General features: G+C 37.4%; 1 protein-coding gene and 1 long non-coding RNA gene across 4 annotated transcripts; both read left to right on the top strand.

Moving 5' to 3' along the window:
• LOC148113390 (uncharacterized) lies at positions 1-3313 on the top strand. The gene is made up of 3 exons (XR_015728302.1): positions 1-228; positions 599-745; positions 3014-3313. It is a non-coding gene; the product is annotated as an uncharacterized LOC148113390 (long non-coding RNA).
• A 489-nt stretch (positions 3314-3802) lies between these two features.
• LOC117669383 (integumentary mucin C.1-like) lies at positions 3803-24584 on the top strand. Of its 3 annotated transcripts, XM_087895186.1 has the most exons (9): positions 8060-8192; positions 8316-8430; positions 10669-10821; positions 11866-12021; positions 13043-13189; positions 16052-16093; positions 17479-17625; positions 21766-21915; positions 24138-24584. In XM_087895186.1, exons 2-9 carry the CDS (start codon positions 8349-8351, stop codon positions 24143-24145), a joined length of 885 nt encoding a protein of 294 aa, XP_087751312.1. In that variant the 5' UTR covers positions 8060-8192; positions 8316-8348; the 3' UTR covers positions 24146-24584. The 3 variants fall into 3 exon arrangements, with proteins under 3 accessions (XP_087751311.1, XP_087751310.1, XP_087751312.1); XM_087895185.1 differs by lacking the exons at positions 8060-8192; positions 16052-16093; positions 17479-17625; positions 21766-21915; positions 24138-24584 and adding exons at positions 3803-3939; positions 14124-14616; XM_087895184.1 differs by lacking the exons at positions 16052-16093; positions 17479-17625; positions 21766-21915; positions 24138-24584 and adding an exon at positions 14124-14616 and having other exon boundaries at positions 7933-8192.
• The last annotated feature ends 1821 nt before the right edge of the window (positions 24585-26405 follow it).

Here is a 26405-nt window from a genome sequence, read left to right as displayed (position 1 = left end):
TATTGAAGCAGTTTCGTGGATGAGAAGTGAAAGAAGTTCAAGAAAAATCAAGAAAGTCTAGTTACCGTTTGAAAAAACCAGCTTTGGGTCATTGTCCTGACCAGCTTTCTCCAACAGAATCACCATCTTCTTTCTGGGAGAGAGCATGCATAGAAACTGCAACAGAAACTAAAATGTTCTGGGTTTTGACTATTTGCCTAACCATAGGTTTCAGCAATGTCCATTCTTGTAAGTGTACACATTTTCATTATTTCTCTATAGTGTGTGTAATGCGAAAGATCAAACAGTGAGAGATTAAAATATATGAATAATAAAAGCATAGGCAAAATTGCTCAATAGTAAGCCCAAAAAGAGGTAATGAGAATTTGGAAAATGAAAATAGAACAAGAGAAGAAATATTAGAATATGTAAGAAATAGTTCACTAGACAGTAATTCTTTTAGGGTTTTTTTTTTATATTGCAGCTAAGATTATAATTAATAGAGTTAATGCCACAATGTTAAATAATTATGTATTTGTTATTTGTAGAGACAATGACATATGATAAATAAAGCAGCCTGTTAAAACAGCCTGTTAATATTGTGCTCTGTTTCAAATAGTTATGGAGCAATGTAATGTTCCAGCAACAGCAAGAATAAATTGTGGCCATGGCGGCATCACTGAAGCTGAGTGCAAAGCCAAACATTGTTGTTTTGATTCAAATGTACATAATGTCCCCTGGTGTTTCAAGCCTGCTTCATTAGAAGGTTTGTATCTTTCCCTCTAAGTCACTGCTGGGCTACAAGTTTCTTTCAGTTTCATCGAAGTGACTTTATCTGTATGACGTGTGTGTGAAAATGAATAATTTCAGGGTCTTGCTAAATTGGAGCCTAAATCATTTATATATTCTGTGAGCCTGCTTGAGGTGCCATGAACTCTTCATGTTATGCTATGATCTTTTGACATGGAGAGTGCCAAACTGTAAAAACATGAAACTCAACACTCATATTGCTGCAGAAATCACTGTGTTCCATCCATCCAATGCTGTCCATGCATAGAGAAAGTCATCCTTCACTTGCAAGCGTGAGCATGATTTTTTTTAAAAAAATTCTCATTCAACTTGAAAGCATTGCTACAGTCTGAAATCTCTTAATATTTGCACATCCCCTTCACTGGGAAATGCCTGATGAAGGCTTACAGCTCTGCCTGAACCAAACTGATATCCAAATCAAAACCTGGTAACTTCAAAGTTTAATAATCAGGGGCTGAAAACTGTTCTTTTGCAAGCAATAAGATGCAACTTTATCAGTTTAGAGACAGAAACCCCACTCATATAAGAGAGCAACACTGTCCCACATTTTTGGCTACTGGAACATAAGATTCACACTTTCCATTCTATGTACTGAAGACAGTTGAAATTTCATTTAGTGCTGCTAAGGTAGTAGCCATCTCTCCTTTCCATTCATTCTAGTAATGGCCATGTGTAAATCCAATTTATGTTGCAACAGGAATGTCACAGTACCTGCTATCTGAACCAGTTAACTTACTCTCCCTAATGGCAGGTCTAGCAATAGCTAGGATTGGCAAAGAAGAGGATGAAAGGAAGGGAGGGATTTCACTTTTTTATACTTTACATAGGGCTGGAAGGGACTTGGGGGGCAGGTCTTCAAGTCCAACCCCCTGCAGACAGGAATCCTTATACCATCCAAGACAAATGTATGTCCAATCCTTTCTTGAAAACTTCCAGTGATGGAGCACCCACAACTCTGGGAAGCAAGCTGCTCCCTTTTTGTTTTTTGCCAAATTTCACATCCTTTATTATCTATTATATTATATGTTTCCCCATTAGCACTGGTGCTTTTAGGTAACTCACAATAACAGAAGTAGTAAAAAATAGGTTGTGCTTTCATATTATCTCTTCCCACTGTTAAAAATAGGCCTTTGTTTCTAGTACTGAATGGATAGAAACTCCGCAGCCTGGTGCTCTTTCATATACAATGAATTTTTCTCAATCTTGTTTTTCAGAATATGTTTCAACTGCTGTTCTTTAAAAATATAGAATCTTGTTGTAAGTTCCCAGAAGTTTCCCCGAGCCACAGAGATGCCAAAAAGAGTAAGACTTGAGACTAGGCTTGCAAAAAATAACAACTTTTTTATTTATAGCCAAATTAAAAAAGCTGGGTGACAAAACTATATCCAAAACATACAGACAAAATGCATGTAAGGAATAGCCACACCTCTGTGAGAGTGGCTCAGAGTATTATATACATTTTATACCGTTAGAAACAAAGTTTACCCAATCAAAGCAAAGATTCATTACCAATTTAAAGGGTTCTTGTTCAGGCCCCTGTCTCTGTCCATTTTATCTATGGAGCATTCCTATAGCCTTGTGTAGGGGCGGTTTCCTTCCCTGGCCAAGTTGTTTATTCAGCAGAATGCTTTCAGGATTCAGAATCTATGAGGCAAACTCCCTACTCTAGTTATCTATGGGGCCTGATATTTCTGGGTAACAGTTTCTTCTATATTTTCAAGGATGTGCCTAGCTTTGAAGCCAAGAACAGAAGCAAGATAAAAAACTTTGCACTAATGCCAACCAGTATTAAGGTCGCAATTTACTAAGCTAGAACTAGTTCCTAACAACTAATTTTTGACAGTATACAATAATATAAGCAGAAGCCAATAACAAAATTTAATTCCTAATAAATGATTTCTAGCAGTATATCATATCAGAAGCAAACAGCAAATATTGGTTTGATCACTATGCTCTTTCAGAACCAAGTGGGTAAGGTAATATTGTTATAATGACAATTTCACAAAGGAAGACATTTCAATAACATCACAAGACAGATTGGGAATTGCTGGAGACAGACCCTTACAAGACAAGTATCATGTACTGCAAATTGCATCAGTCTATTTAAAGTCTGCTTCTTTTTTCATAATTTGTGGTGAGAAGTGCTATGATGAATCTACTAAATTGTAGTTTTATTGTTGTTTTTCATTCTATTCAGCATTATCCATTTTTGTTTTTATTCTAGCGTGTGCCTTATAAGATGTTTTCCACCAAACCGACACTTTTAACAGGAAATAATTCAGTGATAGGAGGTACTTCTCTGCATAAAGAGCTGTTCACCCAATTTCTTTCATGACTGTGCATTTCATTATGACTCTATACTTTATGAAATCCTGCAGAAAAATCCTGCTGAATAAACTAATTAAATTCATTTCCCCTGATCTACGGGGAAGTACTAACAAACTATGACTGTTGAATGTTACTTTTCCGAATCCTGGTGCCCAACAATATTTGCACACTCTGAAAAATAAAGCAAAGCAAACCATGTAATGTGTTTAACTTAATTTTAAATCTATCTCTCCCTTTTTCTCCCTGGAAATCAACAAATTCTGCCACTGCCACCTTATGGAGAACAACTCCAGCCCCAGGCAATGCAAAGTATTTATTTGGGAACATCCTGCCTTTCTATTCAAGTGTGTGGTTGTGTATGTGTGTGGTGGGGAGGGGGGGTCTCCCTTTATTTAATCCTGCATGAATCTTTGTGTTTGCTCTGTTTCTTCAGCAATTCAAAGAGATTTTAGTTCAATAATCTGACTCTACTTCAGTCTCATATTCAAGAGACCTATTGGCAGGACCGAGATTATTAGTTATACCTTTAAAATGGTCCTACTTAACCCCAGGCTTTTCCCAATTGTATGAAGCGTAAACTCTCAAAATTCTCAACAATGGCCTTGCAGGCTGGGGAATTCTGGACAACCTCCAGAATTCCCTAGTCTTTAAGGCCATTGTTGAAAATTTTGGGAGTTTGAATTCCACAGAATTGGAAAAAGCCCAGGTCCATGCATCTGGAAGATTAACCAGCTGGGGATTCTGCAGGTACAATTAAGTCCTCCTAGATCAACATGCTTCCTCCAATTGAGAAAGACTACAGAATTCAAACTACTGCCAAAGGTATTTAATATATTAAATATTTAATGATACTAAAATTCTTTCCAATAGTTACTATTTAAAAGTATCAGAATTTCTGCCTAAGCAATATTTAACCATGTAGCGCATCATTTGCAATTCCATATGTAAACCTTTAGAATATAGGTAGGTATAATTCTTTCCTTTCAACATTCAACAAATGCTTGAAGGGGTTCACGAGGCCACCTAAAGAGCAGTGCCCATCATTAATAGAAAGCACTGGTCCCTGGTGAGCATCTATTAACTGGACATAATTTTCTATATGTCCAGGTATATGCATATAGTGCTTCTGTCTTCCCAAAATGTATCTAGATTCCATTTCACATATGTACATGATATAATAGACATTTGTAAGAGGAACTGAAAGTGGTAAAAGTTCAGATAGAGACAAAATTAGCTGGCCTCTCTCTGCTTTCCAGAAACATAAAGAGGGAAAGAAATTCATACATTTTTCTAAGGGCAACTGATTCAGCCAAATTTTTCTAAGACAAAATATATCTGAAAAAAATCTGGACATTCACATGTGATAGTTTGACTCAGTTGACTGAATATAACAGCCTAATGCTTATTCATATTACAATATTCTCTTTTATACTTTTTCTTCATTTAATTCCCACCTATGTATAAAAGAACGATAGTGTAATCAAATCAGAATTATTGTTACTTCAAAAATCTTCTTGCCTAACCCTCAGGTAATGAAGGAAATTTATTGCTGCAGCATTCTTGATTGATGTCTATTACCTTAAACCAGTGTTTCTCAAACCTGGCAATTTTAAGATGCAAGGAATTCAGCTCTTGGAATTACCCAGCTAGCCTGCAAACTGAATATCAAATCCATATTGACTGATCTCTTTACTATCTTTGTTGCCTACCTTTAGACACCCTTTGTCAACCTCTATAAGTAGCAGAAGAAATATTTAAAGGCAGATTTTAACTTCATATATGAAAATGCTCTCTATCTCTAGTTGAGTCAGATCTGAATATGACCATATCATACAAATCAGCCTAGTGCAGAAGCAATTTCTCTCTAGCTGAAAAACATATCCCTCACTTGTAGAGTTATTTCCTGAAGATATAATTTGTGTGACATTTTGTATTTCAAAGGTTTTACCAAATATTATATATATAAGATAAGATAGATAAGATAACTTTATTGTCAGTTTTTTGCTGTGAGCACACTGGTCCACATTAAAAATGAAATTTTGTTGTTTGCTCTCAAGAGAAAGTGTATATCTTACCCAATCATACTCATAACACACATATACACATCAGGGGTGGGTTCTACTTACCTTTACTACCGGTTTGCAATGGGGGCCGCACATGTGCGCTTGCTTTGTTCACGCGTGCGTGCTTTTCTGCACATGCGCAGAAGCATTTTGATGACGTCGGGGTAAGTGGGCGGACCCTCCCACCGGTTTTACTACCAGTTCCATAGCCTACTGATGACAGCTAACGAGCTAGAAATGGATCTATTTAGGTCTCCCACCTAGCAGTGAGAGCTTGCTAGGTGTTAGAAAAGAAAAAAGCCCAGAACCGAGCAGATGAGATTCTACTGAGCTGGAGCTACAAAAAAACCTTGGCTACGTAGGGAAAACCTGGCTAGAAGAAAAACATACATACATATATATATATATATATCTGCACCAATACATATACATATATATACACACACACACATATACTGTATATTAATCACTGTCCATTTAGAATACGTAGCAGAAAGAGGTAATTTAAGAGTTCACAAGGTTAATGCTATATGGAACAAAACTGTGACTCAGTCTAGACGTTCTACTTCAGATAACACAAAGCCTCCCCCCAGAAGGTAACAAGGAAAATGGGTCATGAAGAGGATGTGTTGTGTCCCAGACAATCCTGCAGACTCTGTTCAAGCATCGCTTATGTGCTACGTCCTGGATAGAAGGAATTGAACTACCAATGATCTTTTCTGCCATCCTCACCACTCTTTGCGCCGCCTTCCTGTCCGAAGCATTAATGCTTCCAAACAGTAATGCAATATGACAGGATGCTCTTGATCTATAGAAAGTGGTAAGGACCAGGGAAGGAAGATGGACTTTTCTCATGGGACACAGAAAATGTAGGTGCTGCTGAGCGCACTTCACCAGCGTCTCACTGCTGAGCGACCAAGCTAGCCTACTCAGTAGCTGCACACCTAGGAAAGTGATGCTGCTAACCACCTCACAGGTGAATCATTAATGCAGAGGTGTGTGACCACCTGCCTTTTGTGAAATCAACAATAATAGTTTTTCCTACATTTAAGATGAGGCTCTTTTTGTTACACCAGTTCACTAAACGCTCTACCTCCTTGCAGTAAGCACCCTCGTTGTCATCTTGAATAAGGCCCACTACTGTTGTATTGTCTGCATACTTCACAATATGGTTGGTGGTAAACCTAGCACAACAGTCATGGGTCAACAGGGTGAACAACAGCAGACTTAGGACACAGCCCTGAGGAGAACCTGTGCTCAAGAAAATGGTGTTAGAAATATTAGTCCCAACTTGCACTTACAGTATATTTTCACAATGTATTAGTGCAGTGTTGAAATCTCCCCATTTACCTCTGTGTGAAAATTACTAACTAAGGAATTTGATTAGAAGAAGGGAGTTATTACTGATGAAAAATGCATTCTATTCATATTATTGAAATACAGAATGGTTTTTTTTTTGCAATTTGTATCATAGTCAGCTGTGCAGAAATATATAGGGAAATGTTATCTTCCAATTTATCTTGCCTTTTCAATGTTTCTTATTAAAAATGTAGATGTACAATATAGTTTGCATTACTTTCAGGAAGACTTAAAAACAAGGGTTGTCACAAAAGATAAAGATTTCCAAGCAAATCTGTCTGAATTCCAGGGCAGATCCTTGATGTCAGCATAATGGCATATCCAAATATGGAAAACATCCACCATAATTCCCTATATATTGCAGCAACAGCTCAGGGAGTGCTAAAACAGTGAACTAGCTGAAGATCTTACAAATAATTTGGGAAGTGTAGCCTGCTGCACAAAGCCTTATTCTGTTTTCTTTTTTGTAAGTGCCGTGTAGCACTTTAAAATGATCTTTAAAATAATTAAGCTTTTAAATATGTTTTTCAATTATGGGATAGGGCAGGGTCTGGTGAATTTGTTTTGGAAAGGGTGGGGGCAGGTGCAGTGAGTTTATATGTGGATATGGAAATATTAAGATTTTCCCACAGGTATTAATTCTCAAGACGGAAATCTGTAGCTATACAATTTCATAAACCACTTGCTACAGAAACAATAGTTTCACTTTATGCTGTACTAGTCAGCTCACTAGATAAAATAGATTAGGATGGAGAAAAGTGGAAACATTTCCAATCAGAAGGCCCCAATTCAAGAAAAATATAGACAAAATTGAATGGTTCCACAGGACAATAAAGATACTAAGACGTTTGGCAAAGGATGCCTGGGTAAAGGTTAAAACAGCTGACTAGATTCAGGAATGGTATGAATTATATACAAGCAAACTAATTTCCAGTTTGTTGAATTTCATGTTGCGAATCATACAAAAGCTATTTGTGTTCAAGACAGCAGCTCTCTTCAGACTTCGGTGCACAAAGCCAGTGACTGAAAGTATTGGTATACACCACAGGCAGAGCAAGGAACTGTGGCAATTCCTCTATCTTACACAGCTTGATCTGCCTTCTTCAAAAACAAAGCCCAAAAGGACTATTTTGTCACAACAAATAGTTAAAAGAACTTATGAGATACATTGTAGATACATTGCACAAATACTTTTAAAAGATAATTGTTTAGTATCTCCACGTTAAGGAGAAGGAAAGTAAAAATCAGAAGTAGTGCACTATTATTTAATTTCTTTTTAAGGGTCAGGCTTAAAGTCAGGCTGTAGCCTATAAAATACAAGATCTTGTCCTGAAAGCAGCCAAAAATGCAACTTCAATGTGAACAAAATATAATCCTAACCTCTCTAAAGCTCACCCAAAAGATTGAAACTGTCAGAAGAGCCCAGGGTCTTCAACGGAAGTAAAATCACTACTACATTCTCCAGGGTAGGGAAAGGGCAAAAAATATTGGCAGGAGAAATGAAACTCTTGGTTGCAAAATGTTTTCCTGTTATTGTTATGAATCTAGTCGGCGTTATTTTGCCATGTGATTAAAAAGGCTTATATTATTTAAAGGACTGAAGTGTTTTATGGTTTGTACAGTTGGATAGTTGTTATAGAATCACAACCACAAGTGAGTATTTAAAATTAATCTTAACTGTGCTGCAACATTTTTGAAAGAGAAAGACTGGTTTAATATTTATATTATAGTAACTTACAATTATAAATTATGATCATGTGTATTTGTATATTTAAGGAACACTGAAGAGCACAAATACAGGATTAAGGAATGGAGTATAAGACCTGTTTAGTACTTGCTATTGCCTTGTGTTTTGGATTTGTTTGCCCTCAAAAGGATAGTCACCCACCATGTAAGTATATAATATTTATTAATAACTTATGCAAGGCGAATGGATGATAAAGTCATGGGTTAACTATTAATGGGTTAATAAGCAAGCAAAAATGATTAAGAGACTTGTTTTTATTTGCTATATTATAATATATTCATATGTATAGATATGTACTGTATATTCATATGAATACATTATAATTATATGAATATATAAGAGTGTAGAGTGATGGCTCAGGAGTTAAAGACACTGAGCTTGTCAACTGGAAAGTTGGACAGCCTGGGTTTGAGGCCCGAGTGCCATGCGATGGGGTGAGCTACCATTAGTTGCCCCAGCTCCTGCCAACCTAGCAGTTCTAAATCAGGCAAATGAGAGTAGATAAATAGGTACCACTTTGGTGGGAAGGTAACAGCATTCTATGTGCCTTGGCGTATAGTCATGCTGGCTATGTGACCAAGGAAATGTCTGGATAATGTTGGTTCCCTTGGCTAACCCATGAGATGAGCATATCCCCCTAAAGTTAAAGATAGAAACCTATGGGGATCTGACAGCTGGAAAGGGCAAAGCTTTATTTTTACCTATATGACTCTATGTCTAGGTGACATAGTTCATAACCTAAATATATGTTTGCCCCAATTAAAGAATGTGGGAATTCTAAAGTCAATAGGCCTCATTAGCATATATTTTGAGGAGACATACATATGATTGTTCTCCGGTATTTTTGCTTTTGGGTCTGGCTCTCTTATTATATATTTTCAGGCATTATAGAACCATCCAAAAGCATTGGAGTACTGGGTGCATTATCAGATATCTGAATAGATAATGGGAAATTGGGAAAAGATCAAAGCATTTTTTCTAATGCTTTGAAAAGCCTCTGCTGATCAGGCAACTCAGCTGGGATTGTCAGACTTTTCAAAGTATTTTTTTTACCACCTCTTTGGCCAAGAGGTTGCAGGAAAAAATGCTTTGAAAAGCCTCTGATGATCCCAGCTGAGCCGTGCGATCATCAGAGGCTTTTTTTTTTACTTTTAAAAGCATTTTTTCGTCAGAAGAGGTTGTAGAAAAAATGCTTTTAAAAGTAAAAAAAAAAGCCTGTGATGATCGTGCGGCTCAGCTGGGCATGGTGGGGTAGGGTGAGGGGGCGCAGGGATTTTTGCTACCGGTTCTCTGAACCACCCGCCGCCATCGCTACTGGCTCGGGCGATCCAGTCTGAACCGGGAGCATTTCACCCCTGATCCAAAGTACTTGAACCAGAAAACTTGATTTCTGAGCTGAAGTAGCCAGGCAAATAGGTCAAGGATTTGTCCCAGTGGTACTCAGGGGAAATTACAAGCAGGGATGTTGGCACCCCTCCCCTCCCCTCCCAGACACCACCAGAGTGTTGTGATTATGAATTTTTGTTAGGATATCTAATGCAACTATGTAAGTCACAGCATTTGTGTAAACACTTCATTGAGTGTACATTATTTTTTGTGTTGTCTTTTTCTCAACAAGAGGCTATTGCAGATTGGAATGCTGAGATTTAGTATGTGCTATCCCAGAACACAGGCCATCAGAATTCTAGGCCATAAAAAAATATAATCCTTGAGTATTTCCTAGAACCAGAAAATCATTTTAGAGAATCTTGAATCTAGATTTTATACATTCTGTTAAAAGTCTAAGGGAATCAATGCGGGATTCAGGTGTTCAGACATTGTATATGTATGTAGGGAACCTGCCAATTTATATTGAAATTATGGCTATATGATAGAATTTTTTTATTTCTTAGTATATTAAACAATCTATGTGTGCAATAGAATGGATTTATTTATTTATAGTCTCACTGAAAGCATCAGTAGTTAATATAAAAGAGAATATTTAAATCAATCTTCTACATATGTTAAGAAAGTGTAAAACCATACAGAGAAGGAGCTGTTATTAATAATCACCGGATGGTTTGAATACAACTCATAATTAAGATTCTACGATCCACCCTATCTGCAGAGAAGTAACAACTGTGATTGTTCCAAATGTATTATTAATAAATATTAGTACATAATGATTCTTACCTTTAAATAATTGGTTATTACCTTCAGTATTGTGAGTCTTGTATTTTCCATTTTTTTAAAAAAATGAAATGAGTAAGAGAAGGGCATATCAGAAAAAGAGCCCTGCTAAATAATATTTAGTCAGAAATACTGACTACTGAATTAGAGAAAAATGTATTCACAAAGAAGAAAAGATTGCAGGCAACTGCCCAATTCCTTTCTTCCAAACAGATGCCTGCCAGTGTCTAATGGAAACCAGTGAAAGAGAGGAATGTGAATTTTCTTCAGAAAACATTACTGCAGAGCAGTGCACAGAAAATGGGTGCTGCTTTGATGCATCGGTGCCTGATGTCCCCTGGTGCTTCAAACCATCAGGTGAAAGAGGTAATGACAGGTGGGCAGCAGAAAGGGAGATTATCTATGGAGATTCTCAGTCATCCAGGTCATGGTTGTCCCAAAGGTGCTTTTCAAAAGGCAACTGGACTATCTTTGTTTTTTCCTTGAAGACGTTTTGCTTTTCATCCAAGAAGCTTCCTTGGTTCTCCTTTACCTTTCCAAAACTGAAGAAGCTTCTTGGATGAGGAGCAAAAAAAAATAAATCCCAGTGGTCTTTTGAAAAGCACTTTGGGGAGAAAGAGAGATTGTAAAACTTGGATTTTTTTTTTAGATTAGATTAGATTAACAGAGTTGGAAGGGACCTTGTAAGTCATCTAGTCCAACCCCCCGCCCAAAGCAGGACCCTACACCAGTGATGGCTAACCTTTTTGCCATCGCAGGCCAGGAGAGGGGGGGCGGGGGAGGTTCGCGCGTGCACGTGCCCACACCCATAATTCTATATGCCCTGCCCTGCACATACGCATGCAATCCCCCTTCCCCCTCCCATTCCTGGCACATGATGGCCTGGTAGGCCCATTTTTCTTTCTTACCTGGCTCCAGATCCTCTCTAGGAGTCTCTGGAGGCTGGGGACAGCAAAAAACGTCACTTCCTGTCCCACCGGGAGTTGGGAAATCGGCCGTTTCAGGCCTCCGGAGGGCCTCCAAGGGAGTGGGAAAGGCTGTTTTCATAACCCATTTGTTTACCATTTGTTTAGAATTAATCTATTCTCATTTTTACTCTAAGAGAGAAATAAAAGGCACTCAAAGCTCTTTTGGATCAGATTGGATCAGCCTATAAGGAGTAAAAAAATGAATGAATAATTAAATAAAATCTGTCTGATCAGCTTTTCTGCCATTAAACTGTTATGATAGTGGAGCCACACTGTCAGACTTACTAATGAAACAAACCTAAAACCTTAGACCAGACACTAGTCAAATTCAAGCCATTAATAATAAACATTAATTCAGGCAGCATGCAACTTTATTTTTTAAGCCATAGCCAAGCTTATTATCTGGAAAATACAGTGACCTGAATATTGTTTACAATAACAGCTTCAGTAACTTATGCAAGGAAAATGATTCCATCTCAAGAAAGAAAGGAGTGTGGCTATCAAGGGATCACACGCAAAAGGTGCAAACGAATTGGATGCTGCTTTGATCCAAAGGCATCTGGTGCACCAACTTGTTTTCATCCTCCAGTAAATGATGGTAGGTAATTTTTTTGAATTCTTTAAGAGCTAAACAAAGAAAGAAAAACAATAAAATGTATATCCACTTTCCCCCATTTTCTTTAAAATCCATTCTTTCCCCCTCTTATTTTATCCAATATTCTAAAGCAGATATATCTAATCTTGGCAATTTTAAGACTTGCATATTTCAACTTCTAGAATTCCCCAGCCAGCATGACTGGCTGAGGAATTTTGGAAATTGAAGTCCATGGGTCTTAAAATTGCCAAGGTTGAAACATCCCCTTCTTTAAAGTATCTAAATAAATAACATTAATACTGTTAGCATATTATATAAATATCATTGCACTGAAATAAAATAAGGTGCCCTTAAGATTCTACTGTTTCAACAGGCTGGGCTGGCTTAAAAACGATTTTAATGGGTGTTTTAGTATAGGCTAAATCATTTCATCTTTTTTAAATTGTTTTTTTTAAATTTTATAGATATACATGTTTTAGTATGGCTGTACACCGCCCTGAGTCCCTTGGGAGAAGGGCGGTATAAAAATGTAAATAATAAACAAACAAACAAACAAACAAACAAATAAATAAATAAATAAATAAATAAATAAATAAATAAATAAAGGATTTATATTAACATAATAAAATACAGAAAAAAAAGAAGCAAAACCACCTCACAAGTCTATTACTTCAATTTCTGGTAAAAGTATGCTGACACCCTCAAAGAAGTTGCATGTATATAAGAGCTTCATCATGAAAGCCAAAGCAGCCATCTCTTTAGTTTGTTATGTTGGCTGGAGAAAAACCAGAATTTACAGCCCATCCAGAAGAGGACTTCTGTTACTTGAATTCTTGGGTTTTGTTTTGTTTATTTAAACTTAAGTTTTCTTAAGTTTCCTCACTAAGCATTTATTCGTATAATGTTTTCAAAGATTGTCCACTCTACACTTATCCTTGATTTATTTTATTTTATTTTATTTTTAAATGAAAAATATAAAGAAGAATGATTTTATTTATGTAACGTGATTCATTTTTCTGAATAGCTTCTCAGCACTGTATAATGGAAGGGAGTGCAAGGCTAGAATGTGGTTACCCAGGCATCACCGCTGAGGAATGCCAAGCAAAGGGATGTTGCTTCAATTCATATGACATTAATACCCGGTGGTGCTTTCATCCTCTGTCGGACACAGGCAAGTATCCAACCATGGGAGCCACATTTACCTCAAACTGAAAAAGAGAAAATCAATCTGAGGTGAGAATACATTTAGGAGTGGCTAGAACGTGTGAGAGATGGAGTCGAGACGGTGGGGAACAAACCACTTGGGACCAGAGAGGACCAATTTTGTAAACAAAAACCAGATGCCATCAACAAGTGAGTGTGATAAATGGACTGCAAGCAGTTTGCTACAACCAAGGAATGACAGAAACTCAGCAATTATACTTTGGGGTAGATGTAGATGTGGGGGGGGGAGGGGAGGGGAGAAGAGAAGTTTCTTTTCTTTTTTCTTTTTTTAGTTTTTTAGGCTGTTCAGAAGTGGATTTCTGTTGTCTTAGCATCAGTCATATTTGCAATAAAACATCTTATCTAATCAAACTGAGTCTTGACTTTCCTGGAAGCATGCTGAGTTCCATGAGGAAGAAGTATTGTTGTAGTAGCTCGCTAAGCAGCCCTGATAAGTTTAATAATTTTAATTGTTATCTTATCAGCATTGTTTGCCTATTATTATAGTATTATAGTATGACTCTGTAATAGAATGGTTTTATCCCTGAAAGCTGCCATAGCAGACTTCTGTCTTAAAGGGAGCAAAGAAATATTATAAATAAATATATAAATTAATTCATAATAGAATAATAGAATACTGAATTAGTCCAAGCATGATTAGACACACAAGGAATTTCTTTCCTGTGCAGAAGCTCTCGGTGTACATGCAAAGCAACAGTGTAATGATAATCATAATAATAATACCAATAATACCAATAAGCCTTTGTTTGAGGTGTGGGATCTTTCCACTAAAATGAATTGTATTGTTATTCTACATTCATTATTCTTATACTGCTTTATCACCAAGAGAAAATATTCCAAGACATCAAGATCATACTTCTTTACTGTAATTTTGTTTTAAGTACCTGCAAGGCTATGTGGAATGGCACCCAAGAAACGAGTGTCGTGTGGAGCTCCTGGCATCTCTGCTGATGAATGCATGGCGAAAGGATGCTGCTATGAACATTACCAGTATGCCAAAATGGTCCCCTGGTGTTTCCATCCACATGAAAAACAAGGAAACTATTCTCTCTGAAGAACAACATTGAAAGAAATGTGGCTTGTTTAAAGAAATGCTTGCAGAGTGAAGGCCAACAGACATAACATTAGTATGTAGATGTGCTCATACTCTTTGTATTATTATAGTAAATGTTTACTGTTCAATATTTTGAGAATATTCTGCTTCTCATCTCACTTTTTCAGAAGGAAGAACTGTAGCATCTTTACTAGAATTATCAAGGAATAAATCAACAGCAATTTCATATTTTTGCACAATTCCGAATTATAAATAATAGACAATTCACTAAATGTAGTACATCTTTGGACTAAATATTCAAAATAAACAATTTGAAAGTACATTAAGGTTTGTATTCAATGCACAGATTTAAAGACATTATTTCAGCTTTGGTTGTTGGATTAAATAGGGCCATTTCTATAACACACTGATGATAGACTCTTGCCACTTCTTGGATAGATAGCTGTAAAGCCATGTACACAAAGGTATCCTTGGATATCTTAGCCATATAGGTGGCCCAAAATATGGGAACGAGGTTTTTAAATAAGAACAGAGAAAATACAACCATGCTTACCCCATTCGAACATCTTTCCAATTCTAGGTGCAATTCTCTATACTTTAAAGCTATATGGGTAGTCCTCATTTAGCCTCATACAGTGACTGTTTCCAGTTATGACAGTGAGGAAAAAGTAACTCTGTGACTAATCCTCACATTTATGACACTTCTAAATTCTAAATTTCTAAAACAAAGGAAAGCTGAATTAAAACCATAGTCATGTTTTCACTTAGCAATCATTTTGTTTAACAGCTGAGTTGCTGGTCGCAATTGTGGTCACTAAATGAGGACTACCTGTAATTAGCTTAAATTCTACGTATTTTAAAGGTCACCCACGCCTGAATGCTTAGCTTTTAAGAAAATCAAAGCTGGTTTTCTTCCAGATTAGTATCAACATAAAAGCAAGTCTTCATGGGAACTTCATACCATCTGAAACTTGTCATGTCCCAATTCTTTCAGTATCCAGACTTAAAGAAACCAGACTCTTCCCATGACTTTTGTTGCTTTATTTAGTTCAATTTTAATTGGTTCTGATATTGGGATTAGTGTTTAAGGATATATATTTTTCCTCTTAGATTTAAATTAACTTTTAAAGAAAGGTTTCCTAATTTTTGTGAGTGCATTTGAGGAGGAAAATGTATTTTGAATAAACAAATGAAAAATGGGAGGTTACTCAATCTACATTCATACCTGAGAGGCAATTTCCATATTGGGGAGAAGTTTGTATTAGCCAGCAGAAAGCACCAGAAAGTACAGAGTAGAAAATTTTGTTAAGCAGCATCTGGATTGAAACACAAATGGAATAAAAGCTCTTTTTAGCAAATATGTATTGGTGATGAAGCAGAGGGATTTTTTTTTTAAAAAAAGGCATGCCTTCTTAATTTTCTAAAATTTATTTGTTCTGAAACTGTTTAATATTTGACAGTTGGCTAATGGCCCAATCTTGGCTAATATAAACATCTGTCTGACATCATTTATTATTTTCCCTTTGCAAATATTATCCAGATACCTCCACCACATATCTAGTAAAAATCTGAATTACATTTTCTAATTACTTGAGGTGGAGCTTTACAGGAAATTTGTTATCTGAATGAAGTACACAAACATAATGATATAAAATAAGCTCCATAAGCTCCACATAATACTCTCTTTGATCCAAATGCAAAGGTTGTATGCTATGAAGAATCAGAAAAGGGCCTGGTTATGTCTTGTTATTTTAATTCTAGGTTGCAGCGTACTGCTTGAAGGGGTAACAGCTCCATGTAAGTACTTTACTTTAGAACAGAGGTCTTCAAACTTGGCAGCTTTAAGACTTGTGGACTTCAACTCCCAGAATTCTGCAACCAGCATAGCTTAAAGTTAGTCTTAAAGCTGCCAAGTTTGAAGACCTCTGCTTTAGAACTTTCATTTTGCTGCAATGTTTCAGTACATGGAAGACACTAAATATGATATTTAGCTCACCTAATATTTAGACGGTTTTAACTCATTGCTGATATTTTGAATCTTCTAGATAATTTTATTTCTGCTATTGCTAAGCCTTATAGATTAGACAGTCATTAATCAGTTAGGAAGGGGTCCCAACCCCTGGGTTGCAGACTGCTACCAGTCCGCGGTCTGTGGGGAACCAGGCTGAGCAAGTGACAGGCGGGTGAGCAAAGCTTCATTTGTGCAGGCAAAGGAGCTAGATTGCACATGTGAAACCATGCCCTCCCCGCTCCTGCCATTGCCTCTGCTGCTGCAGACCGTTGAGCCAGAAAGGTTGGGGAAGGCTGACTTAAGGATTAAATTATGTGTGCATGCTTTACAGTATAAAAAATTTAAACATAAGTTACCAAGGGCTGTCCAGCCATTCTTAGTCCAGGAATTCATATTAAAGCATCTCCAACTGATGAGTCTCTAGCCCAGAGGTCTCCAAACTTGGCAGCAGAGATTCCAGCACTTGATCCTTTGAGTTGTTGCTTCCTCCACAGAGAACTTCTTATGACCCAACATCTCTTCTAATTTGGACTCATAGGTTTGGTCTCATAGGTTGGTCTCAAAGACCATGCTGTTTAGACAGCATGAAGGCTCAATACATGGAGATGACAGTAGGTTAGGAAGGCTACATTAAAACTTAACAGCCATGTGGTTTGGTGTAATATTGCTTTTGGTTTAAAAGCTTTCCAGCACGACTGAATCCAAAAAGATGAAGCTGAAGAGGCAACACCGATGTTCTTAAAACGTACATCTTTGGATAAGTATGTCAATGGCAAAACATTCAAAATAGCACCCAATTATTAAACTATTTCAGCAACAAGGAATTAGCTCAGTAACTTGGTTTGGATTGATTCTGCTAACAGACTGGAGCAATGTGCCATTCACAAGGTGTCTTTTAAAAGAAACTAACCATGAAGTAGCCAATTATTATATTAATCTTTCACAGCAGTGTTTAAAAATGGGAATTGTGAGCAGCATACTTGCTCACTTGTCAAAGGTTTAAGTGAGGAGACACTTTTTCTGTATTTATAAAGTTCTGCATCTTTATAAAAATAGGGCTCCAATGTTCTTTTTGTGATACACATGATGCTGGCTTCCATAGTGGTAGCTAAAAAAATCATTTGCCATACATTGTTAATATGGGATAACCAGGAGTTTTGTCTTTTGACAGCGAAATGCCGATGTGACGTTGATCCCCACAAACGATCCAACTGTGGACCTCCTGGGATCACTCCCCAGAAATGCGAAAATTCAGGATGTTGCTTCAATTCAACAGTCCCAGGAGTCCCTTGGTGCTTCAAACCAACCCCTCCAAAATGTAATTTATCTCTGTGATAAAAAAAAGACTTTTCCAGTTCTTAAATGATATCCAAATTAATGGAATAGATAAGGCCTCTCATCAGGAAGAACTAGGTAACAGGTATCTTGCTGGCGGTAGTAGTGAGACAATATCACAGGTTCTTTTTTTTAATTGTACCCAATTAGAGTAACCCAGACTCAAGAGAAACAGAGAAGTACTGGACCCTGGAGAGAAGGTTTCTTTATATCTTATAACCATCTTATAACTATAAGAGTTGGAGACATGTTTCATTTCTATCAAAACAAACATAGAAAGTTTCTCTCAATGTGGCCCAAACCCCCAAATTCATGTTTTATATCTATAGAAAGGTATTATCTCAAAATAATATCTATTTTCAATGATAGTAGAGGCAAATTTGAAAGCTAGTTGGAGTACTGAAAGGTTATCCAAATTATACAGTATATAAATCAATATTCCAATCTACTCTTAATTGGTAGTTTATCAAGTATTGAGGTCACAAATAGAGACAGCTGAAGTTCAGAAAGGTAAATAGATCTAAATAGATCTATATAAAGTATCTAAGCAAATTTGTGATAATTAAAGATGGCTGCTTGAGCAAAAACTCTTAAGCAAAAAATGTGATCTGTGTAGTACTTCTGATTTAACTCCAGGATTTTCAGTGGAAGACTACAAATGTAACACCTGGTTATAACTTTTTAATGAAGCCATAGCTTTTCTTGGATGGTACAGTTGTGGCTGCCACATATCTGCTTTAAAGAGATACAGACAGGTGTTACATTCCCACACTTTCATTTTCAAAGCTCTCATTTGGAATAAATCTCAACCACTGTTCAGGGCAATAAAATTTAGTTAAAATTGAATTGTTACAATCAAGATCCATCAAGAGAACTCTTAAAAGCTATACATTACATTTTGAATGCTACTGAAACATGCACAGCTGGTTTTACCTTTTGAAAGAGAAATGAAGCAGGAGGCCATGGGCAGTTCTACTACTTAAATCTGAGTCAGCATCTTAAAAGTGATTGTTGTAGTGCATTTTGAACTATTGGCATTCTTTATTATGTCAGGCCACTGTAATTTTCATTACAATTTTCATTATTAGAACACATTGATTACTAGGTTTTGTCTGAATATAGTATTTGTTCTTACCCTATTATTTCTTTTTTTATTTTGTATTTGTATTTGTATTTTATTGAATTTATATACTGCCCTACTCCTGAAGGACTCAGGGCGGTGAACAGCCATAGAATAAAACATATAAATACAAAATTTAAAATAAAATAAAACAAATTAAATAATTTGGCTGAACAAATTTAAAACCCCAATAATTTAAAAACAAATTTAAAATTTCCATTTAAAAAGCGAAAGAGTTAGGTCAGGCCAGCTTGATGAAATAAGAAAGTCTTGAGCGCGCGACGGAAGGTACGCAGATCCGGGATCCTCCGTATCTCCGGGGGAGCTCGTTCCAGATAGTAGGTGCCCCCACAGAGAAGGCTCTCCCCCTGGGGGCCACCAGTCGACATTGTTTGAGCCTCCGACGGCACCCAGAGGAGGCCCTCTCTATGGGAGCGTACTGGTCGGTGGGAGGCTATTGGTGGTAGCAGGTGGTCCCGTAGATAACCAGGTCCTAAGCCATGGAGCGCTCTAAAGGTGATAACCAAAATCTTGAAGTGCATTCGGAAGACCACCGGGAGCCAGTGCAACTCGCGCAGGAGAGGTGTTACATGGGAGTGCTATGTCGCTCCCATCACCACCCGCGCGGCCACACTCTGTGCCAGTTGGAGCCTCCGAGTGCTCCTCAAGGGGAGCCCCATGTAGAGAGTGTTACAATAGTCCAGACGGGAGGTGACGAGGGCATGAGTGACTGTGCGTAAGGAGTCCCGATCTAGAAAGGGACGCAACTGGCGAATCAGGCGAACCTGATGAAAAATCCTCCCGGTCACGGCCGTCAAGTGCTCTTCTAAAGACAGCCGTGAATCCAGGAGGACACCCAAGTTGCGAGCCCTTTCCATGGGGGCCAATGATTCGCCCCCAATAGTCAGCAATGGCACCAGCTGATTATATCGGGATGTCGGAAACCACAGCCACTCGGTCTTGGATGGGTTGAGCCTGAGCCTGTTTCTCCCCATCCAGATCCGTACGGCCTCCAGGCACCAGGACATCACTTCAAGGGCATCGTTGGGGTGGTCTGGGGTGGAGATGTACAGCTGGGTGTCATCAGCGTACTGGTGGTACTTCACTCCGAAACCACGGATGATCTCGCCCAGCGGCTTTACATAAATGTTGAACAAAAGGGGCAAGAGGACCGATCCATGTGGCACCCCACATATAAGGGGCCTCGGGGTCGACCTCTGCCCTCCTGTCAACACAGACTGCGACCGGTTGGAGAGAAAGGAGGAGAACCACCGTAATACGGTGCCTCCCACCCCCAACTCTTCCAACCGGTGCAGCATGATACCATGGTCGATGGTATCAAAAGCCGCTGAGAGATCTAACAGGACCAGGACAGAGGAGTACCCCCTGTCCCGAGCCCTCCAGAGATCATCCACCAACGCGACCAATGCCGATTCCATGCTGTACCCAGACCTGAAACCTGACTGGAATGGATCTAGATACTTCATTTCATCCAGGTACTGGGGGAGCTGTCGCGCAACCACACTCTCAACAACCTTCGCCACAAAGCGAAGGTTGGAGACTGGACGATAATTAGCCAATAATTAGCCAAATTAGCCAAAATTAGCCAAAACTTTTAAAAAGGTTTTTATTAGTAGTTCAAAATTAAAAACATTAGACATAGATAAGGTTAGTTAAAAGGAGGATAGCCGAGACAAATGTGTAGTGTTAGACTAGAATTATATACATTATTGTAGATAAATATGTATGTGAATTGTATAGATAGGTATATGTAGGTATAGATATGTATAATTGTATAGGAATAAGGTATAAATTACTATTATTATATTATTAATAATACTATGTTTAAATAACATATAAGGTGTAAGGAATATATTATTATCATTAGTATATTATATATTAGTTTAAAGTGTTGGAAGATGCTTGGGACCAGTGATGTTACCCTATTATTTCATGTACGTTAGGGGTTATAGTCTGCTAACTAAATAATTGGCTGTTAGTAATTTCTGGATAAGAGGTATTCTTTTGGAACATTGCTTAAAAGTAACACAGCTATAAGATAAAGTTTTTTTGGGGAAGTAACAGAACCCAAACTGCTTTTGACAATCATTACAATGCAAGCCCAGTTAGATGAGTTATTAATCAGTAGTTCCTTAAGGTGGGACATTTAAATGCTTCAACACATTTCTGAAATGATCTCCTAAACAACACAGCATAGTTTGCAACACATGTTATGAAGAATATAAAGTTTTGTTTTGAATTTCTCAGTGATTTGTTACATATTTCATTAAACTTATTACTTCTAACTGCCACAATATTTTTAGTTCTTATTCCTTCTGCTCAGATGAGTTGAGAATTACTGTGATGGAACATAATAAAATATAAGTTTAATGATGCTCTCTTTAATGGATTTTGAATGCAGCAGACAAAAATTCCATCCAGGCAACTCTCTGAAATAATGGATAGTCCATTATATCTGAATAATCTAAACAAGGTACTCACATTTATAAACATTTTGTTAAATTTTTACATCATTTCTGTCAATCTACATCATTTTAGTTATGTCATATTAGGTAAATAATATACATTGACACAAAAGATATAATTTTCATTTGCAAAATGACTCTAATACACAAATAATGTAAATTATTTATTTTTCAGATTTAATGGACATTCAGAACAAATGAAGAATTATCCTTCTGAATGGTACATTAAATTGAGTTTTTAAATCAGTCTCTGTTATGGTCAGAGAAATCCATGGTAAATATGTTCTTGGAATCCGAATTTTAATAAAATAGGGGCCAACACTTATCTGTCTATGGAAAACACAGCACCTCCAGATGGTTTCACCCAACACCCTGATGGCTTCATCCCTATTGTTGTTATCAAGATAGACAGCATGTACAGCTATAGCATATAGAATTTACTATATATAGCATATTCAGAACCAATTTACAGCTAGCCTTGTCCTACTAATCCTGACTTAATTTACTTTCAAAACAGATAGAAAGATGTGTCCTACAGATGTGGAATTCCGGAAGGATTGTGGCTATCCAGGAATCTCTGCCAATGAATGTGCAAAGAGAAAGTGCTGTTTTAAGAGCAAACCACCTGGTGTTCCATGGTGCTTTTTTCGTATCAGTGTGGAAGAGGGTAAGAACAAGTATTGGTTTTGTCCTTTTGATGAATGCAACAACCTTTTATAGGAGACACATGCTAAGATACTTTCTGGCATAGAGTAGCTTTCCATTGTGAGTAGAATTCCTCATTTAATTCCATTTGTTTACAGTAGCTTAGAATTAAAATGATGCATGTACATTTATTTTTTAGATCAATGTTTTTCCCTGTTTCCTAGTTTATGATTTGTTAGGAATTTTTTTTTGGGAGGGGGGTGTTTTGTCTTACTATTGGGGAAAGGGAAATTATTTTTATTATTTATTATCATTTTTATACTATCTTAAGTCTGTTTTAGAGCTTATGCTACAGTTTGGATAGAGATTCCCATCTCAAAACGACAGGACACAATGTCACCAATTTTAATCATTGTAGCCTGGGAATTGCACATAAAAAATAATAAAACAAAATAAAAGCAGGGTCTGCATGGAATTTCCAGGCATTTTGTCTTCTTAAAACACAGGTTTCAGATTATTCTAGAAGGGAAAAAAAGAGGAAAAACATTTTGTTTCGTTTTCATTTTATTCAGAAACTGCTATGTAGTCCGCAATATATGATCCATTTCCTTATAACATGGTAGACTAGGAATCTCCAAACTTGACAACTTCGAGATTTGTAGACTTCAACTCCCAGAATTCCTCAGCCAGCTGGCTGGGGAATTCTAGGAACTGAAGTCTAGAAGTCTTAAAGTTGCCAAGTTTGGAGACCCCTGACATACCACTGGTTGCTTTCATTAAAAAGCAATGGTTGATGATTCTGAATGCAGCTAGATTCACTTAAGAGCATCAATTTTATGCCTACATTTTGAGAGCAGCCCCAGAATTGCAGGCAGTGATATATGTCTTACTAGGATGGAATTATTGGTGGGATTGCATGGGGAAACTGATTCTGGGCTAAGAATCGTAGTGGTAAAATATCAATAAGACCACTATCTCTGATTATGCTTTTGGTGTTCCAAATGCTACAGGTCATTACAAATGAGTGGCATGTGTGTCAGGAACAAATTTTGATGACAAAATGTAATGCAAGGTGTATTGCAATGGGAGGTTCTGAACCCCAAACTTTTGTATTTGCATCTTAACTTTATAGGCTACTATGTACAGATTGTCCTCAATTTACAACCACAATGAAGTCCAAAATTTCCATTCAAGTTCCAAGGCACGTTAAGTGATTTCCCCCATTTTTTTTTTTAATTTGATTTATATGCCGCCCTTCTCCGGAGACTCAGGGCGGCTTACAATGCGCTAAGCAATTTTATGACTTTTTTGCCACAGTTGTTAAGTGAATCATGTGATCCTTAAGTGAATGTGGCTTCCCCCATTGACTTTGTTTGTCGGAAGCAAATGGTGATCACAGGATCCTGAGAAAGTGCAACTCTCTGGGGTCATGTAATCACCATTTTCTAAATACATGTGATCACCATGTACTAAATAGATGTTGCAATGATTGCAAGTGTGAAAACCCATCATAAGTCACTTTTTTCACTGCCATTGCCATTTTGAACAGTCACTACACAAATGGTTGTATGTTGAAGACTATCAGTAAATCATGGGGTTTGTGTTATGATGTCAGGATTCATATTTGACTTTTGAACATATATACATGACTTCCAGTGGTGGGTTTCAAATTTTTTTACTATCAGTTCTGTGGGCGTGGTTGGTGGGCGTGGCATGGCTTGGTGGGCGTGGCAGGGGAAGGATATTGTAAAATCTCCATTCCCTCCCCACTCCAGGGGAAGGTTACTGCAAAATCCCCATTTCCTCCCAATCAGCTGGGACTTGAGAGGCAGAGAATAGATGGGGGAGGGACCAGTCAGATTTTTTACTACTGGTTCTCCGAACTACTGAAAATTTCCACTACCTGCTGAAAACCCACCTCTGATGACTTTCCATGTAAGTGCCTGACACAATACTGGAAAACACTGAGTAATGTAAAGCCAATTGGAAGGCACCATCATTAAGTTGTGATGTTAATAAATTTGATATAAGCCAATTCTGAATATTGCAGACAAAAGAGGGTCTAACTTACTAGGGCTGAAACCAGCATCAGAGTAAGAAGGAAATTAGCGTGATAAATAATTCAGACAAAAACTTGCAATTATGGTCCTAGTAGAATATTTGTTACTTTGAGGGGAGTTGATAGAAATAGAAAAAAGAGAAAAGCTGATTTTTTAAAACTTTTTTCTTTTTCTTTTTTTTCAGAGTATTAAAATGATGCGTCAAGGAGGAACTTTCACAAAGAGCATGCTTTTGACAGAACTATTCAAGCACAACGTTATCCCATGTGGTGTAGTAATTTTGGCTTCCATGATACATTAATGCATCTTTATAGTAAACAGTTAATTACATATTTTGACACTTCTTTACATCTGCTAAAGGCAATTGTGATGATAAAAAAGCAATGTATTTATGTTTATGAATGCATTATAAATTTGCCTCTTGTACTGATATCCAGATATAGCCTACACATGAGATATTAGCTTTTTGTAACTGAAAATTTCATTTGTGAGGTGCTCCTGTGATTAGAAATATACCATCTGAAAAATATGCTATTAAATCATGCAAAATAAATTGAACATAACTGCTTGTGCTAATAGAACATCTAGTTTGCTTTATAAGCTTTAGTATAAATCCTTGTCAATGATAAAAGGCTTCTGACATCTTTTTTAAAATTTATGTTCATCAGGCATGTATTAGATAACAGACATAAGTATAAACATAATTATGAATACATGAAATGGATACGAATAAAAGAGAACATTAGGACAGGGATGGTAGGCACACTGGTTATATCTTACATAACAGAATGAATGAATGAATGAATGAATGAATGAATGAATGAATGAATGAATGAATGAATGGATTTCATAACTCTCTCTGCTCTGAGGTGGCAGTTCTACACAATCTGGAAATCAAGAGGCAAGGAGGAAGTTTCTCCTGTACTTCTTCAATTACCCAACCTGCAACTTCTTTTCCACCTGCCAAGTTCCTCTTTTTCTCAGTGTTTTCTGTTACCATCTGCAGAAGACTTATTGGGCAACCATATAAGCAGTGTGGGTTTGGGAGGATGCTGACAGGAGAAATGGGAAAGAAGTGATCTGAATATATCAGGCACTGAGTAGCAGACCCATACTTATATACAGACAACCATTCACAAGCAACAAAAAAGAACATGACCATGATGCCAAGATGGAAACCAGATTCTTCAACAGACCAAGATGTCTACACCAACAGCACTATTACAAGCCCCAATAATATATATTCAGGATTACAAACACCTTTACATGTTTTTCCTCCAATGTGATATCTGTCATCAGCTGCCAGCAATGCCATTCTGTATTCTACATAGAACAAAAGAGTAACATTTGCACAAAATAATTAATGAAAATAAGTTTGACATCAGGACTCAAATATAAACAAAATAATTTCAGAGGTCTCTAATCTCCCAGAATATTCTATAGCAAACCTCCAAGTTACTGCTTTAGAAAGCATGGCTTTAAGCACAGACTGTGAAATTGTTGAACTCACATGCATCACTACAGTTCAGACAATCTCAGAAGGTCCCAACATGATTTTTTAAACATGCTACAAATGTTAATTGATGCATACTAACAACCTGTCTCACAGGTAAATGGCATTTACAAAATCAACTTATCTTCCCATTTCTTTTCCTCCATCCCACCCAATTTAAATCCTACAGCAGTCCAGCCCCTTAATGAAGTAGGTTGCCTCTAATAAAAGCATCCATATTTTAATAAAAGTTATTAGAAAAGGTACTACCAGGCTCCTGAGTTTTTTGCCTGGAATCTTTGGTGTGTGAATAGCTTTTCCAAAGAAGCAAATTCTCAAACTAATTCCTCCAGGACTGAGAGTCCAAATGCGAGTTCATAAACCCTGAGGAGATGATTAAGGACCGAATAATTTTAGGAATGAAGGACCTAAGCTTGCAGAAAAAATTGCTAATCAGGAGGGGAGCCACGCTCAAAGATGTAGTCGAAGAAGCCTGGGCTGCAGAATCATCCGATAACTCTGCAGCCAATATCCGAAAGTCAGGCAGCATCCCTCACACTCAAGGGAGAACCGAGAAGCAACTGGAGGACCCAGAATCAGAGAGGGAGTCTGGTGGAGAAGACGAAGTGCACCGCATCCAGACTGAGAAAAGGGCAAGCTACAAAGAGGCTGACCCTAAGCAGTCCAGGTGTGCTGGGTGTATGGGTTTCCATGCCAGAGCAGTCTGTAGTTTAAAGAAGCCATTTGTCGGTGAAGCCAGTGGAAGGGACATGTAGCAGAGGCTTGCAGGGCTACACAACTGATTCCCTACCAACTCAGGCATTTGGCTACTCAAGGGAAGCAAAGCAACCAAAGACCAGGATTTCAAAGAAATAAACGGCAGGAATAGCAATAACCAGAAGCGAGAGAAATAAAACAAATGACAGTGGGACACTCAGATGTGTCTCAAACCTCACCCTC

Source organism: Pantherophis guttatus, chromosome 5, assembly GCF_059756535.1.
Source record: "Pantherophis guttatus breed Tessera chromosome 5, ASM5975653v1, whole genome shotgun sequence".
Taxonomy (NCBI): Eukaryota; Metazoa; Chordata; class Lepidosauria; order Squamata; family Colubridae; genus Pantherophis; species Pantherophis guttatus.
The sequence above is the reverse complement of the archived record's forward strand: the minus strand, read 5'-3'. Positions and strand labels throughout refer to the sequence as shown.

Bases quoted from the DNA above. Each gene is read 5' to 3' on its own strand.
- LOC117669383 (XM_087895186.1), top strand. From the start codon at position 8,349: ATGGAGTATAAGACCTGTTTAGTACTTGCTATTGCCTTGTGTTTTGGA. The intron at 8,431-10,668 runs GTAAGTATATAA...TCTTCCAAACAG, and splicing joins AAAGGATAGTCACCCACCAT to ATGCCTGCCAGTGTCTAATG. The intron at 10,822-11,865 runs GTAATGACAGGT...TTACAATAACAG, and splicing joins CAAACCATCAGGTGAAAGAG to CTTCAGTAACTTATGCAAGG.